General features: G+C 41.1%; 1 protein-coding gene across 1 annotated transcript in view; it reads right to left on the bottom strand.

Moving 5' to 3' along the window:
• LOC141166325 (dual oxidase 1-like) overlaps positions 1-15,460 on the bottom strand; it is a 261,582-nt gene that overhangs the window by 25,865 nt on the left and 220,257 nt on the right. The window contains exons 24-28 of the mRNA XM_073652895.1: positions 14,173-14,403; positions 13,474-13,573; positions 11,870-11,919; positions 5,120-5,247; positions 2,684-2,837 (exon numbers count right to left, since the gene is read on the bottom strand). Of these exons, the coding sequence (XP_073508996.1) occupies positions 2,684-2,837; positions 5,120-5,247; positions 11,870-11,919; positions 13,474-13,573; positions 14,173-14,403 (663 nt within the window). The remainder of the gene's footprint in view (positions 1-2,683; positions 2,838-5,119; positions 5,248-11,869; positions 11,920-13,473; positions 13,574-14,172; positions 14,404-15,460) is intronic.

The following is a 15,460-nucleotide window of genomic DNA, read 5'->3' as shown; positions in this document are numbered from 1 at the left end:
GTGAATTTACATCATATTTGATTCTTGCAAACTCTCTTAGAACATCAAGGAAGCTCACAAAAATGGGGTACCTTTCAGACTCCCAGAGGAGTTGGCAAATCTCCTAGGCTCAGGAAGTGGAGGAGTGTGGACCAGGAAGGGACATGGACAGGGTGTGGACTATAAATGGGATATTGCTATGGCAGAAATTACCTTCTCTCAGATGCCAATATCTGCCTCCATGTTGCCAGTCATCTATAAATTGGCTAATATGTCTATTATAAAATGCAGAATTGCAAAAAGCAAATTCCACAAGAATTTGAATAATAACCATGAGGAAGATATTATACTTAACATGTATGGGATGGAACTTTGGTTAGCCTATGTTGGTGTGAGTGTATGATAGATAGTTGCTGTGTCACATGTATGAGGCTTTGTGGTACATTTTAATCACTGAATAAAGACTTTATGGGTACTTACTTCTGAGAATAAAGCATATTATTTTATTCCAAGAATTTACAGTACATAATGGTAAGTAAAGAAGAATGAAATATACTGATGATTAAAAGGGTAACAATGTTTTGATCTTTTGACTTTCTGGTTCCACATCTTACCATCCACTGCTGCTTCGAATGTGAGACTACCATCTTTTTATAGATAATCATCTTGGCTATCTCATACATAATTTGACATGCAACTATTTAGCAAATGATTAGTTATGCAGATTCTTGTCATATCACTGCACTGTTACTATTTTGTGCCTAAAAATCTAAATTTTAATTTTTATTATTTTGTTAGTATTTTGTAAATATACCTTTGGTTTTCAACACTACCTAAATCCTTCTGGGCATGCTCTCAATCAGATTAAAGCATGTCTCAACCGAAATTACAATGTCATTAATATTCACATTCCCAAAGTTGGTGCATACTGGTCGACTTATTTGGATATGTATACAACTTTTTCTTCATGCCCATAGTACTCTAGTGTATGAAGTAACTCGTCTTGTAGGATACTCACATATACCTCAGCATTGAGACCACGATCAATCATGGTCAAGTATACAACGCCTTTGGCTGTGAAACAGCCCCATATCATCAGGCTTCCTCCACCAAACTTGACCTTCAATTTCTCGATCCATTAGCTCCTTTTTCTCTTGTTTCTACCAGACCCATTTGCACCCATCAGAGCCTAGTCTATTGACTTTCATCTCATCATTCCAAATCACTAATTTTCAATCTTCTGTGGTCCACTTTTCGTTCTCTTTTGCAAACTCAAGCCGGCGCTTCTTATGATGATATTGAAGTCGAGGCTTCTTCACCTTTTTTCGCGCCACGATTCCAGGCTTTTGTAATGTGCACTGCACAGTGCTTACATGGACATCTGTAATCTCACTATTATGAAGCATACGAACCACCTCCACTGCCGTGTTTGTCGCACCAGAACTGATAGACCTTGTGATGATCCGACTCGTTGACTCCGACATTTTGCCTGGACGTTCACTTCTTCGCTTTTAAATGAGCAGACAGACTTAATTTCTTATTCTACCAATTGTCATGGCACTCACATGATGGAGTTTGGCGATTTTCTTGGCCAAGAGACTGCTATTGATGAACTGGATGATGCTGTTTCTCTTTTCTTTGGAAATCTTCTTCATGGCTGCTCTTCAATTTGAACCTGAGACCTTTCGCTTGGGAATCAACCTATTAAAACACTGAGCTATTAGGGAAAGTCAGAACAGATGTAATTTGTAGTATAAAGGAAGAAAAAGATTTTTCCACCATCAGGAGCAAAACAGTAACAATTTAGTGACATGACAAGAATCTGCATAACTAATGATATGCTAAATAGTTGCAAGTCAAATTTATGTATGAGATAGCCAAGATGAGTGTCTATAAAATGATGGTAGTCTCACGTTCAAAGCAGTAGTGGATGGTGATGAGGTAAGGGGCCTGAAAGTCAAAAGTTCAAAGCATTATTACCTTTTACTCGTCAATGCAAACTCTTTGCAGTTTCTGGGATAGTACCAGATAATTTTGTATGAATCAGACAGCCATTGGGATTTTGTAATGGTTATATGTGGACTCACTTTTGGATTTATTTGTAATCTTTGGGACTATCAATGAGCAAATCAGTGAAAAATTATTTTCATAGCTTTGTATTTGACAGACATATAAAGCAATAGATGTGAAAATGATGAAATACAGATCTGCGTTATGGTGTGCCAGTGTACATTGGTTTCCTCAATAAAAATACCTTTTTTGTAGAGATCTGATTTGCTGCTCATCATAAATCTAGTGTGGAAAATTAGTCTGGAAGTGCACTGGAGGAACGGGGTGTTAATGTACTTGAACCACTTCTTTCCACAGCACTGACACACACCCAGAGCACTTCCAACTTGATTTGCATAAGGATTATTTGCTAGATTTCTCATGACTTGCACACCGATCTTTAGATAAACAGTATCAGTTTTATTAGGGAACGAGTACCTCCATAGTGAAACCAATACTTCCATATGTAAAAACATGCTGACAGGCTCACTTTAAGGAAATATTTTATCTTATATTGTATTATTACCATTTGCATCAGTGAATGAAGATACAAGAGTCATGGCCAAACATACACATAAGAGAGCACATCATTCTCAATTAATCTAGAGTAATGACTAAATTATTTTTGTGTATAATGTAATAATGGTCACATTACCCGAAGGAAGCAATTCTGCTTTTAACACATTGATTTTTCGCTTTTTTCGGCTCAAGCTGATTAAATTGTCCCCAACAAAAATAATACCAGGAACTGACAAATAAATGTGAAATCTGGGTGGTTGAAGGAGTCCAAAGCTGCTATGGAGAATAATCTAAACAAAGATGATTATTGTTAAAGTCATTCATTTGCAGATTGAAATTCTATATGTCTTCATATACAACCTTTTAAAGGCAGAAAATTATTTGGCCCCTGTACGTCCTAGTCATCAGTCTAATGTACTATAGAGTGGACCCATAATTATCATCCTTTTTAAGGGGTTGTCCAATACTGTACAATCCGATAAAGGGAACCTATCATGTAAAAAAACACTATTAACCTGCAGATATGGGATTAGTCTGCAGGTTTATAGTGTTCTGACACCATAAGACCACCGCACTTTATTCCTCCTGGCAGGCGCCATCTTCCAGTCATAGGTGTGGCGATGGCAAAGTTTCAGTCACCACTCTGTCCATAGAGAGCGGCGGCTGTAACCACACTTCTGGGGTTCATCATTAGGGCTGGCTCTCACCAGTGCCTGAAACGCAGTTACAGGCACCGCTCACTATGCACAAAGTGGTAACTGAAACCGTGCCGGTGCCACCCCTATAACTGGAAGACTCGGGCTGCTGGGTGGAATAAAGTTAATTTCCTCCAGGCAGCGGGACTCTCAGTGAGGCAGCTGATTGGTGTCTGAACGCTATTAACCGGCAGATTAACCCAATAATATGCAGGTTAATATTTTTTTTTTTACATTACAAGCTCCTTTTAAAATCTAAAGTGCCTCAGATAAATCATGAGATCACAACAGTTCTGCAGCCTTCACAGTTCCATCAAACAGAACAATTCACATGACAGCCCGGATAAACAGCGCTTCTTATGGTTAATGGAGTTTTAATGTAAATACAACATATTATATTTTTGTTTAGATTACGTAGGCAAAATAAAACATCAGAAATTTGGGCATTATTTTGTTTTTATAGCATTCACAGTTTGTTAGAAATAGCATGATAACTGTATTCTCAGGGTCGTAACAATTATATTGATACAATATTCTACATTTTTCTGTTTTTGCTAAAATGTTTCCAATGCTACTTTTAAAATGTTTTATTTCCCACTGAAATCTTAAATCTATGGCTCTTATAACACATAGAACAACTTTACCTTTGACCATATTGTTCATATAGATTTATATAGGGTCAGAGCCACTTTCAGAACTTCAGTGAGAAGACATTTTTCAGCAATTAGGGGTAAATAGAGATAAACCAAAATGTTCAGCTTTTGTTGCAAATGTACTTTTGGTACTGTAAATGCTATGGTAAGTATTGAAGAGAACCGTTCACTGACGTACCGCTTCATTTTTTAGCTTCATATATTACAAGCTGTTAATATACAGTTTATTTTGAACAAGCATTTGTATTATGAATTTGCTAGAATAAAAAAAATAAAGCAACAAGTCGACCATAGTTTGAGTCTGTACATGTATATGGGAGAAAGAAAATACTGTCACCAAACATCTCTAAAAGTCCTATTCATTTTTAAAAGGAATATATGATAAGTTTCATGCTGCCACGCTAAGGACAACATGAATCAACCACTTACTGCAATATTGCTGCGTTTCAGAGAAAAACATATTTTGAAAACTCAATGGGGAACTATGCATCTTAGATGACTATCTCAATATTCCTACAGCACAAGAAATGTTTCCAGGTCAATTATTGTGTTCCTCGATCAGTAATGGTTATCAAATAAGGGTTATAGTACTCCTAAAATATTATTTAGCTGAAAAGACAACTACTGGAGTAGCCACAAACCTCCAAAATATATTAAAAAGAATATTACTTTATTTAAACATGATTAAAATTGTATACATGATGTAATGGTCTATCAGGAAGAAAAAAGTAATGGAGGATTGATTTAATCATTTCATATAGCAAATATTTGTTCCATTGTTACATATAAATACCCATATAGTTCACAATAAAGTGCAAAAGTCAATATAAAGTGCAGTGGTTACCCATTGTATATCAGGGATACTGAGTCTACCATGCAACCCCCTAGTCAGAAACAAAACCCCGGCGGCTTCTTTGAGCTCAGCACCCCTTGTGTGACAAGTCTCTTATGTGCATGTATAGGACAAAACCTGTCAGTCTAGTGGAGAAGATCAGAGAGAAGCTCCCATGGACCTGCTTCAGACTAGCCATCTGAGATGCATCGTTCCGGGCCAACTAAAGTATGTTTCCTCAGAAATGCTGCAGTGTTTCTGAATAAAACATACACAGCTGTAATAACTCAGTCAGTGTTAGATTCATGCTGAAAGGTTCCCTTTAATAACAATACATTTGGAAATGACTATTTCTACAGCTACCTGAAACATGATGTTATTAAAAGGCTTACCAAAATATACATCACTATGTACAAGTGATGAGTGAACCAAAATCCACGAAAACTGATACGTCGAAAATGGTGGGAAGCAAAGACGTACATCAATGCTAGAATACCCAAGAGCAAAATCCCAGTAAATCCTAGAAAAAAAACCCTTATATAAGCATTTATCATGTCTTGTATCAAAATTACTAGATTTATAAATTAAATATGTTTTTCCAATAGGTCAAATATAAATCCACTATTAGTGATAAGTGAGCACGAAATTCCTTGAGTACTCGTTGCTCGGGTCGATCAAATTGGAATACTCGGGTGCTCAACCCGAGCAACGAGCCCAATGTAAGTCTATGGGAAACTCGAGCATTTTTCAGGCGGCTCCCCCCGGCGGTCTGCAGGGGGCCTAAAAATTGCCCAAATCGATGGGAACAGTGCTCAAATGACATAGGAACAGCATGGGGATGACCCCTGGAAGCATTTCTGACTCCCAAGTCACTGCTGTCAACAACGTTGTCAGAGTATTACGCCACTTTTACGGACTCACAATAAAACATACAAAAACAAAACCAAAATGGATTTTCCTGGGAAATATATTATAGAACATCCTTTTCAGGGTAATAACTTGTATATAAGGCAAAATAAATAACCAAAACCAAAAATATTCCTCCACACCTTGGGCTATGTTCACACGTAGCGTTTTTGATGTGGTTTTTCACTTTTGCATTGCTTTCAACCGTGACAAATGCATTCACTCGGAAATGTCATTTTAACATTTTACAACCTTATCTGGCCATGTGGTGTGTGACACATCATCAGACACATGCATACAGTGCTGAAAATACATGGTAACAGCATGGGGAAGACCTCTGTAAGCATTTCTGACTCCCAGGTCACTGCCTAAAAGTGTGCCCATCATAAGTGATCCCTGGCGCATGCGAAGATGCCTCCCGCCATGTACCTGTCGTTGCAGACTTGCAACAATCACCGTCCATGTCCGTGTCCCAGTGCAGCGATCAGTTGTCCCTACCCCATTCCTTGGAATGCAAGCGCAAGTATGCAGCCATCCACCCACCCACCATAGGCTACAATACTATACTGCCAATTTTTTGACAGCTGCTTGCACTTGAAATGTGGCCTTTTAGGCTCGTGGAGGCGGAAGCTTTTCATAACCTCATGCCGGTGGCGGCCGGGTGTCCATACTCGGTCCCCAGCCGCCACTATTTCTCCCGGTATCGTCTCTGCCTTCCACAAGCACGGGTCCCACAACATTACCCGTGCCCTCCCCACTGCACTTACTAGGAAGGACCGCCTAACCACAAACACGTGGACAGGTGAATGTGGCCATGGACAGTACGGAGCCAGTCCACAGCTTTTTTTGCTGAGTTGTATTTCACCACAGCCATATTCTTTAGCTCGGAGAAAGGACTGGCATAGAAGGAAACCGTATCTACTCTGGGTGTCATTTCTCCGTCATCAGGTTCTGCTCATTGTCACACACGACCATGCCTGGCTGTATGTTCAGCTGGTGAGAGCCACAGCTCAGGCTGCTGTGTTACAGCTTTCAACAACTCTGCAGCGCTGGGTGGTTTGTCAATTAAGCATTAAGCATGTTATCTTCAGAACAGCCTATTGCCGCTTGGCCAAGGCAGTGCTGCAGTGCTGTCAGCTTGTGACTGATGTGGTCATTTCGGAGATGGAGGAGCAGGTGCAGGAGCTGAACAATGTGATTACATTGAGGTTAAATTTGTGACGCTGTTTTTGATACTAAAGAAAGATCCTATTGTTTTGTTTTTTTTACGTTATTTTTTAAGATACACAGGGAAATGTCATTTTAACATTTTACAACCTTATCTGGCAATGTGGTGTGTGACACATCATCAGACACATCCTGTTTTATTTATGATGGAGGGACTCTGAAGGTTTTCAGATGGGAATTTTTTTTAATAGTTCCACAGCAAGGGCCTTCTGGTACAGCCCCATTTTTGTAGACCTGTTCGCCTCAGGAATAAGAGATATAAAATTCTCCTTGTAGCATGGGTCTAGAAGTGTCACCAACCAGTAATGACTGTCACCCAAAATTTTGAGAAAGCGAGGGTCATGGGAAAGGCAGTGTAACATAAACTCAGCCATGCGTGCCAGACTACTAACAGGCAAGACTTCCGTGTCCTCACCAAGAGGATAACTGAGCATGCAATCCTCCTCCTCCTCACTGTCCTCTGGCCATCCATGTTGAACAGACGGTATGACAGCTGTGCAGGTAGTACCATCCATCGTGCATGAAACTAGCTCCTGTCCTTCCTCCTCCTCCTGTTCCTCATTGTCACCCAATCCATGTTGGGATGAGATGAGGCTTGGCTGTGTGTGTAATCACCCTGTATGGTTCCTTGCACCATCTCATCGTGCTCCGCCTGCAATGCATCCTCTTTGATTGTGAGCAGAGAGCATTTCAGAAGACAGAGAAGAGGGATGGTGACCCTAATTATGGCATCATCGCCGCTCACCATCTTGGTGGAGTCCTCAAAGTTTTGAAGGATGGTACATATGTCTGACATCCATGTCCACTCCTGAGGTCTTATGTGTGGAGTCTGAACTGAATACCGATGGCCTTGTTGTTGCTGGTACTCAACAACTGCCCTCTTCTGCTCACAAATCTTTCCCAACATCTGCAGTGTAGAGATCCAAAGCATGGGGACATCACACACCAGTCTTTGAGCCGGAAGCTGCAAACGCTGCTGAAACACGGCAAGGGCAGCGGAAGCTGTAGCTGACTTTCTAAAATGGGCACACAGGCGGCATACTTTAACAAGCAGATCCGGCAGCTCCGAGTAGGATTTCAGAAACCGCTGAACCACGAGGTTAAGCATATGGGCCAGGCATGGTACGTGTGAGCTGGCCTCGCCTCAGAGACGCCACCAGGTTCCGGCCATTGTCACACACCACCATGCCTGGCTGTAGGTTCAGCGGTGTGAGCCACAGATCTGCCTGCTCTTTCAGAGCTGTCCACAACTCTTCAGAATTGTGCGGTTTGTCACCTAAGCATATTAACTTCAGCACAGCATGTTGCCGCTTGGCTGAGGCAGTGCTGCAGTGCTTCCAGCTTGTGACTGATGTGGTCATTTCGGAGATGGAGGCTGAAGAGGAGAAGGAGGAGGCTGAGGAAGATGAGGTGCAGGAGCTGTAGACTGTGGGGACAACCCTGATTGACCTAGGGCCCGCATTCCTTGGCGTCGGGAGGACATGTTCCATCCCAAGTTCTGACTGGGGCCCGGCTTCCACTATGTTAACCCAGTGTGCCGTCAGCGAGATGTACCGTCCCTGCCCACAAGCACTTGTCCACGTGTCCGTGGTTAGGTGGACTTTCCCGGTAACTGTGTTGTTGAGGGCACGGCTAATGTTTTGGGACACGTGCTTGTGTAATGCGGGGACGGCGTACTGGGAGAAATAGTGGCGGTTGGGATGGCTGCTGCCATCAGGTTGTGGAATACTTCTATCTCCACGAGCCTAAAAGGCAACATTTCGAGCACAAGCAGTCGTGAAATGTGAGAATTTAGTAGTGTGGCCTGTGGGGTGTTGGCTGCATATTTGCGCTTGCGTTCCAAGGACTAGGGTATGGACAACTGAACGCTGTGCTGGGACAAGGACATGGACGTGCTTCCTGATGCTGCTACTTAATGACAGGTGCAGGGCAGGAGGCATCTTCGCATGCACCATGGACAGGGGATTGGCTTGCATGCACAACAGCGGAAGAAGCAATGGTGTCACCTGCAGACACTGTTCCTGGACCCTGGGGTTTGGCCCACAAAGTCGGGTGCTTTGCTGCCATGTGCCTGATCATGCTGGTGGTGGTCAGGCTGGTCGTTTTGCGACCCCTGCTGATGCTGGCCTGGCAGGTGGTGCAAATGGCCTGTTTGGGGTAATCGGAAGAGTCTTTAAAAACCAACCAGACTCGGGAAGACCTGTCAGTTGTAATGGCAACTTCATTTGTGTTGGTGTTACGGGGAACGGTTGCCTGCCTTTTGTCTGCGGCCAGCACACTGCTTCTTCCTGCCTGTTGGGGTGCTCTGCCTCCCTCCCCCTGTGTGCTGCTGTCCTCGCTCTGCATGTCCTCCTGCCAGGTTGGGTCAGTTACTATATCATCCACCACCTCATCTTCCACTTCCGCACCCTGGTCCTCCTCCTGACTTTCTGGAAATTGTGTCTCATCATCGTCCACCTCTTGGAACACTTTCCCACCGTTGCCTTCGTGTGACCATGGCTGCTCAAATATTTGGGCATCGCTACATGCAATCTCCTCTTGCCCCACTTCAAGTGGACAGGGCGAGAGGCCTGAATCTATAAATGGAAAAGTGAACAGCTCTTCAGAGTGTCCAAGTATGGGATCAGTTGTCTCTGGGTACTCGGCATAGTGGGAGGAAGGAAGATCAGGGTGAGGAATATGCGGTTCAGACTCACGACTACTGAGACTTGACCATGTGGAAGACAGGGTGGTGGTGGTGGTGGCTAAGTGACTGGAAGCATTATCCGCTATCCAACTAACAACCTTTTGACACTGCTCTGGGTTCAATAGTGATGTGCTGCGGTCCCCTAGGATTTGGAACAGGAAGGTCAGGCGAGAAGATGTGGATGTTTGTTGTGGCAAATTTTAGCTTGCCCACGGCCTTGTCCTCGGCCTCTGCATGCACCATTATCATCACGTCCAGTTCCCCGTCCCTTGCCACATGCCTTGCCCATTTGAAATGAGGACAGTATCTTCCACGCTCACTATAAATGACTGAGTTTGGAGCGAACTTTTATGTGATCCGTGTGATGGAGAAAACAGAGTTTTAAATAGCTAGCTTGTAGGTAAGTAGTTTGAACAGCAAACTGCTGTGAATTGCTTCACTGACACACTGAAAGAAATTTTTAATGGAGGCCAGAAATGGCAGTATTTTCTGACAACGTATATGTGATCCTTGTGATGGAGAAAACAGAGTTTTAAATAGCTGGATTTCTAGCGCTGTAATATGGAAAGGACCTGGCTGTATTCTGCAGTGCGATCAAGCAAATGGTGCAGAAAAAACTGTGTTCTCTGGATTGCTTTTTAAGCAAATAATGAGGATTAAGTATTCCTTGCCCCTGAGACCTGGGCCTTTGTATAGAAATATCTTACAGAAGCAGAAGGCAGAATTGGAATGGAGCCTCTTGTGCTATATGCACTCCCGTCTGCTATATACCCTGCCTGCCTGCCTATATACACTGCCTGCCTGATATCTCTGCAGATGGATTAGTTAGTCCTCAAAAGGACTGTTTGTTAAGATGGATATGTGTAATGTATTTTTTCCCCCCTACACTACCTAACACACAAGCAAATCTCTCCCTGACACAGCAGCACCTCTCCCTACACTGTCTGATTCTGGAGTGACTGTGACGAGCATGGCGGCACCAGGTCTGATATAGACCCGATGACGCTATGCAGCCAGCCAATCACTGTAATGCCACAACCAACATGGCTACGGAATTACAATGAGTGACAGGCAATCCCTGCATGTTCATTGGCTCTGTAAAGAGCGCCAAACATGCAGGGAGGAGACCCAAGCTCCCGCCGAGCAACCCCAGAATTACTCGGCGAGCGTCGAGCATCTCGAGCAGTAAGATGCTCAGGCGAGTACCGAGCAGTGGCGAGCACGCTCGCTCATCACTACCCACTATAGCTATAACTGCTCAACTTGTTATTTTAAGTAGCCCAAAAACATGGCACTGATTTAATTTAAGCTATAGTCCATAAAGACTATTTATTAAGAGATGAGTGGACCCGGCAAAATTCAAATTTGCCGATTTACATTAATTTTCCAGGGAAATTCGATTCAATGTCCCTTATTATGTTCTGGGGATAAAAATAAAATAAAAATCTGTATTCTCACCTCAATGCTCTTCTCCCTGACTTGTCCACTCCTCACCGTCACCCATCCACTCCATGCCACGTCTTTTGTTCGCCGCTGCTCACGCTGACACCCACACAAGGTCAAGGTATCATGATGCCACAATGTGTGCCAAAACTTGTGCTGCGACCTGGTAAACACATGGGAAGAATTGTCCCAAGCCTCATCAGAGCTGGAATTCCCCGCGAGAGACCCTGAGATTTAAGCGCAAGCAGCAGCGATCAAAAGATGCGACGAGGACATGTAATGATGAAGAGTGAAATAGCTGTAGAAGTGAAGTGGGAATAAGTGTGTTTTTTTTATATTTTACCATTTTGATGGATCATTACGTTTCAGAAATATAATGGCCACTGGCCAGTAGTGAATTAGAAAAAATCTGGATTTTAACGAATACAGATTTTTGTAAAATTCAAGCAATAATCAAATACATTCGCTCACCTCTACCAACTATCTCGTCTGTTATTATTTCCATTAACGCTTATCTCAGAGAAAAACTGGGCTAATAATTTAGTTTTGATGATAACTGATCAAATATCTCACTAAGGATTATGTCTCTCTGATTATAAACAATCACTCACTACTCACATGCTATGATAGCGCATTGGATTGTAGAGCAATATATATGTGTGTGTGTATTGGTATATAGTATATACATATATACAGTATCTGTAGCAGTCACATCAAGCCTGGGGGTGACTGTCGGGTGTAGCTACTAGACAGAGACTAGCTATACAACTGCTACATTATTAGATGTACTACTGCCCAAATATGGCTGACTTTAAACATGATTTCTCTACAAAACAGCTAACCATTATAAAACAATACAAATTACTTTTCTTAAACTTACCCGGTATAGTCTGGAAAAACCACCAATAGTATTTTTGTGGAATTTCAGACCTTGAAAAAAGAAATATATATAAAATTTATTAAGTAAATGTTTTATGCTCATTGAAATCAATGAGCTGTTCTAATAGTAACATTTTTATGGTAATTTTTTTCATTAAACCAAAGTGAAGAACATAAAGAAAAACTTGAAATATTGAATTAAATGTGATAAAAACGACATAGTCTCAAGTCCAGCATCTCCCATATCTATTATACGTTGTCGCCTTAAATATTTAATTTAAATGACATATTGACTTGGTTGATCCCCTTCACAATAAGGCTTATACCCCCATTCATTATGGAATTTTTTTTAACAATATAATTGATATTATGTGTTCTTAATTGGTATATCCAGGACTTCTGAAAAACAAAAAATGTGTCTCAGCACTAACAGTCAGGTAGTGGCTATTTACTTGCCTGTTGTTCATGTCGCCTTCCCTGGCACAGAGGTGTCAAAGACCGCTTCTGCCAGAGATTCAGCTGCCTCTACTGAAGTCACATCGAGAGAGTGGAAGCTTCTTTTCTGCCCTGCCCTGTCAACGGGGCCAGACTTTGACGTCATTCTGATTGACAGCCGGCTCCCCCGGTTAGGCAGCGGGAATCCGGCTATCAATCAAAATGACGACAGCAATCCCGCCCTGTCAAAAGAGCAGAGCGGAAAAGAATCCACCACTCTGTTGATGTGATGTTGATGTGTATCAGCAGAAGGAGGTGAATCGCCACAGGAGGGGTCTGTGACCACTCTGTGTCGGGGAAGAACGGCGCCATCCACAACAAGCAGTTAAGTAGAAACTACCTGCCTTTTAGTGCTTAGGCATAGTTTTTGTTTTTCATATTGTCCACACATTAGGTAAAAAATTATATATAAGCCAGCACCTATAATGGAATGCTTATTTTTTTACCTATTTTCCTCAGAGCTTTCTTGACTGACTTTTAGCTCAGCTCTGGTAAGGTAGTGCTGATATTTGTGCCTAAAGTTCATCCACAACTCTTACAGATAGGCTGGGGGAGTCTGAGACACCCCTACTGTTTTATCCTTGGTATCATTGGTCCAAGTCGTTGCTCTCTCCCTCCCCCTACAGCTCTGCCTCCTTTGATTGGTTATTGCATATACACAGAAGTACAGCATAAGCTTACCAGGAAGTCAGTGCAAGTAAAGCTGATATTCATTCAAGTACTGGCTATCAAATCACTATTGAGAATTAGGTAAATGTCAGGGAACTCTGGCACATATTTTGAGGCCCAGAATGCTTAATATGATCAAACTGTCACTTAAAGGTGTTCACGCTGCATAAATCTATAGTTTAATTTTACTATCCAGTATAATAAAATAAGTGTTAAATTGGAGTGTACAAGACTATATTCACACTGTCAGTATTTGGAGACCCCTAAATACATCAGATTGTTGGCCAGTACAGTCGAAATTGATGGGTTCAGACAGCTTTCATTTAATAAAAATTAATCTGTATAGGGTAATTGTGAGTACTTAGTAGGATATTAATGTATATATTGAAGACACATTTTTTGCAATTCTGCTTTTGAAGTAACATAACATTACTAACTTACCCATCATCTATAAAAACTTTGGGAAAGATGCAGGAAAGGGTACTAAGAGGAGTGATGGAAAACATATAAATGTTAACTGCATGGCCAACACTATGGAGAACTGTAAGACAAGGAAGCAACAGTAGTTAAAAAATACATTTTTATTACAGTATTGATACAGGAAAAAGATATATCTTTGTTCTGTGTTAGTCAGTAGATAGAAAAATATTAAGATTTCAGAGTCCTCAGTGGTTGATGCCCGAGTAGTCTCAAAAGCTTGCAATTTGTTACCATCTTTTCAATTAGCCATCAAAAGGTATCAACCACTGAGGACTCTCAAATCATAATATTTTTATAACAGTATTGAAACCTTACAGTGGGGAAGTGGTGCATATATATATATATATATATTATATATATATATATATATATATATATAAAATCATATCTAGTTTTGAAAGCATTCTTACTTTGCGGCATATTTTCCAGCCTAAATATATATCACGGTACATTATGGCACCATCTTCCATATGGACTGAATTTTTATGACAAGCTTCTAATGTTAATAAATCATTAACTATGATTATGTTGGTGGATCCTCTAATGGCACAAATGTTATTATTTCATAAAAAAATCACACATGGAGTACAGTATTAATTTCTTTACTACTGTTTATTTTCTAAAAAAGTTATACATCAAAAGAGGAACATTATTACTAACCTGTTAATATGACAGCAGTTTTTGCAATAAGTCGGTGAAAATCCACTGCAGCGTCAAAAGGAATATACTGATTTAAGAAGGTCTCTCTTAGAAAAGTGATGAGATTGCGACACATAGTGAACAGTATGTAGGAAAACATAAATGAGATACTTGCAGCTGTTCCTCTGGATACAATGATACCTGGTAATGTTACTTCACCGATGCCTGAGTGCTGGGACTCGAAAGCATAATCTGCAAGTGGGATAGAGACAATAGCTTAATTTTTATTGTATAACTATACCAAAAGTACAATTTACAGGAGAGTTCTCATCATGGATGTGCCATCATTTATGTGTCTCATCTTTCGCAAGAATGGAGTCCTAACCTGTTCTGGCATTAATGGAGAGGTGGCCTTACATGTATAGCTCTCTCATTTAATTTATATGGAAGTTCTAAAAATAAATAAACACATTAGCCTGGCAATTTTTGGAATTCTCTTATGAGTGAATGGAGAGATTTAATCATGCACAGCCACTTCTTCATACCTGGCAGGTAAAGACAAGTCTCAAGATTTTAACAGATTACTTTTGGCTGGCCCCAGAAAAGCAGGAAAAACTAGAATGGTCTTATACAGGAGGATCTGAGCAGTAGGTGTGAGCTACTCTGCAAATGTATCCACTTACACATGTTGCAAAAAGTAACATAATTAGACTATTAGAAGCAATCTAAAGAACATCAAGGCATTCCATATGCATTCTTTTTAGCTGTCCATAATTTTTCTAATATATAAAGTAAGAAAAACGCTGTACACAAATATAACATGAAACAATTGGCAGTGAGTTTTGAGCTTAAAAATGGAAATATGTATATTAAAGAGGACCTTTCTCATACTGAACTAAAGACACAAAATATTAGTATCTGCAGAGTGGAATAAAACATATTTTTTTAAGTATCACCTCTCTGTTGGGGAGATATTAGCAATCAAAATATTTGGCAACTAATGAGTTCCCTTTTGTTAAGTCCATGTGGGTGTTATCAGATACTGGGAGCACTGTGAGCATGTACTTCTTATTCCTGTATGACCAATTATAAGTTTGGTGCCTTGCAATATCAGGCATCACAAATGTGACATCTGGTGGGTAGGAGCCCCCGTAGGAGAAATTCCGAGCCCAGGTGAAGCAACCCTGCACCTCTGGGATTGAGTGGTGCTGGAGATCAAGGAGGGCAGACAGAAATTACAATTACATGTTACAAACTGAGAAACCTTGCACTAAGCTTTGGTTGGGACATGTTCTTCTTTCTCAAGAAA

Source organism: Phyllobates terribilis, unplaced genomic scaffold (assembly GCF_046119375.1).
Source record: "Phyllobates terribilis strain yellow unplaced genomic scaffold, ASM4611937v1 Scaffold_11__3_contigs__length_659146591, whole genome shotgun sequence".
NCBI classification, from domain to species: domain Eukaryota; kingdom Metazoa; phylum Chordata; class Amphibia; order Anura; family Dendrobatidae; genus Phyllobates; species Phyllobates terribilis.
The sequence above is the reverse complement of the archived record's forward strand: the minus strand, read 5'-3'. Positions and strand labels throughout refer to the sequence as shown.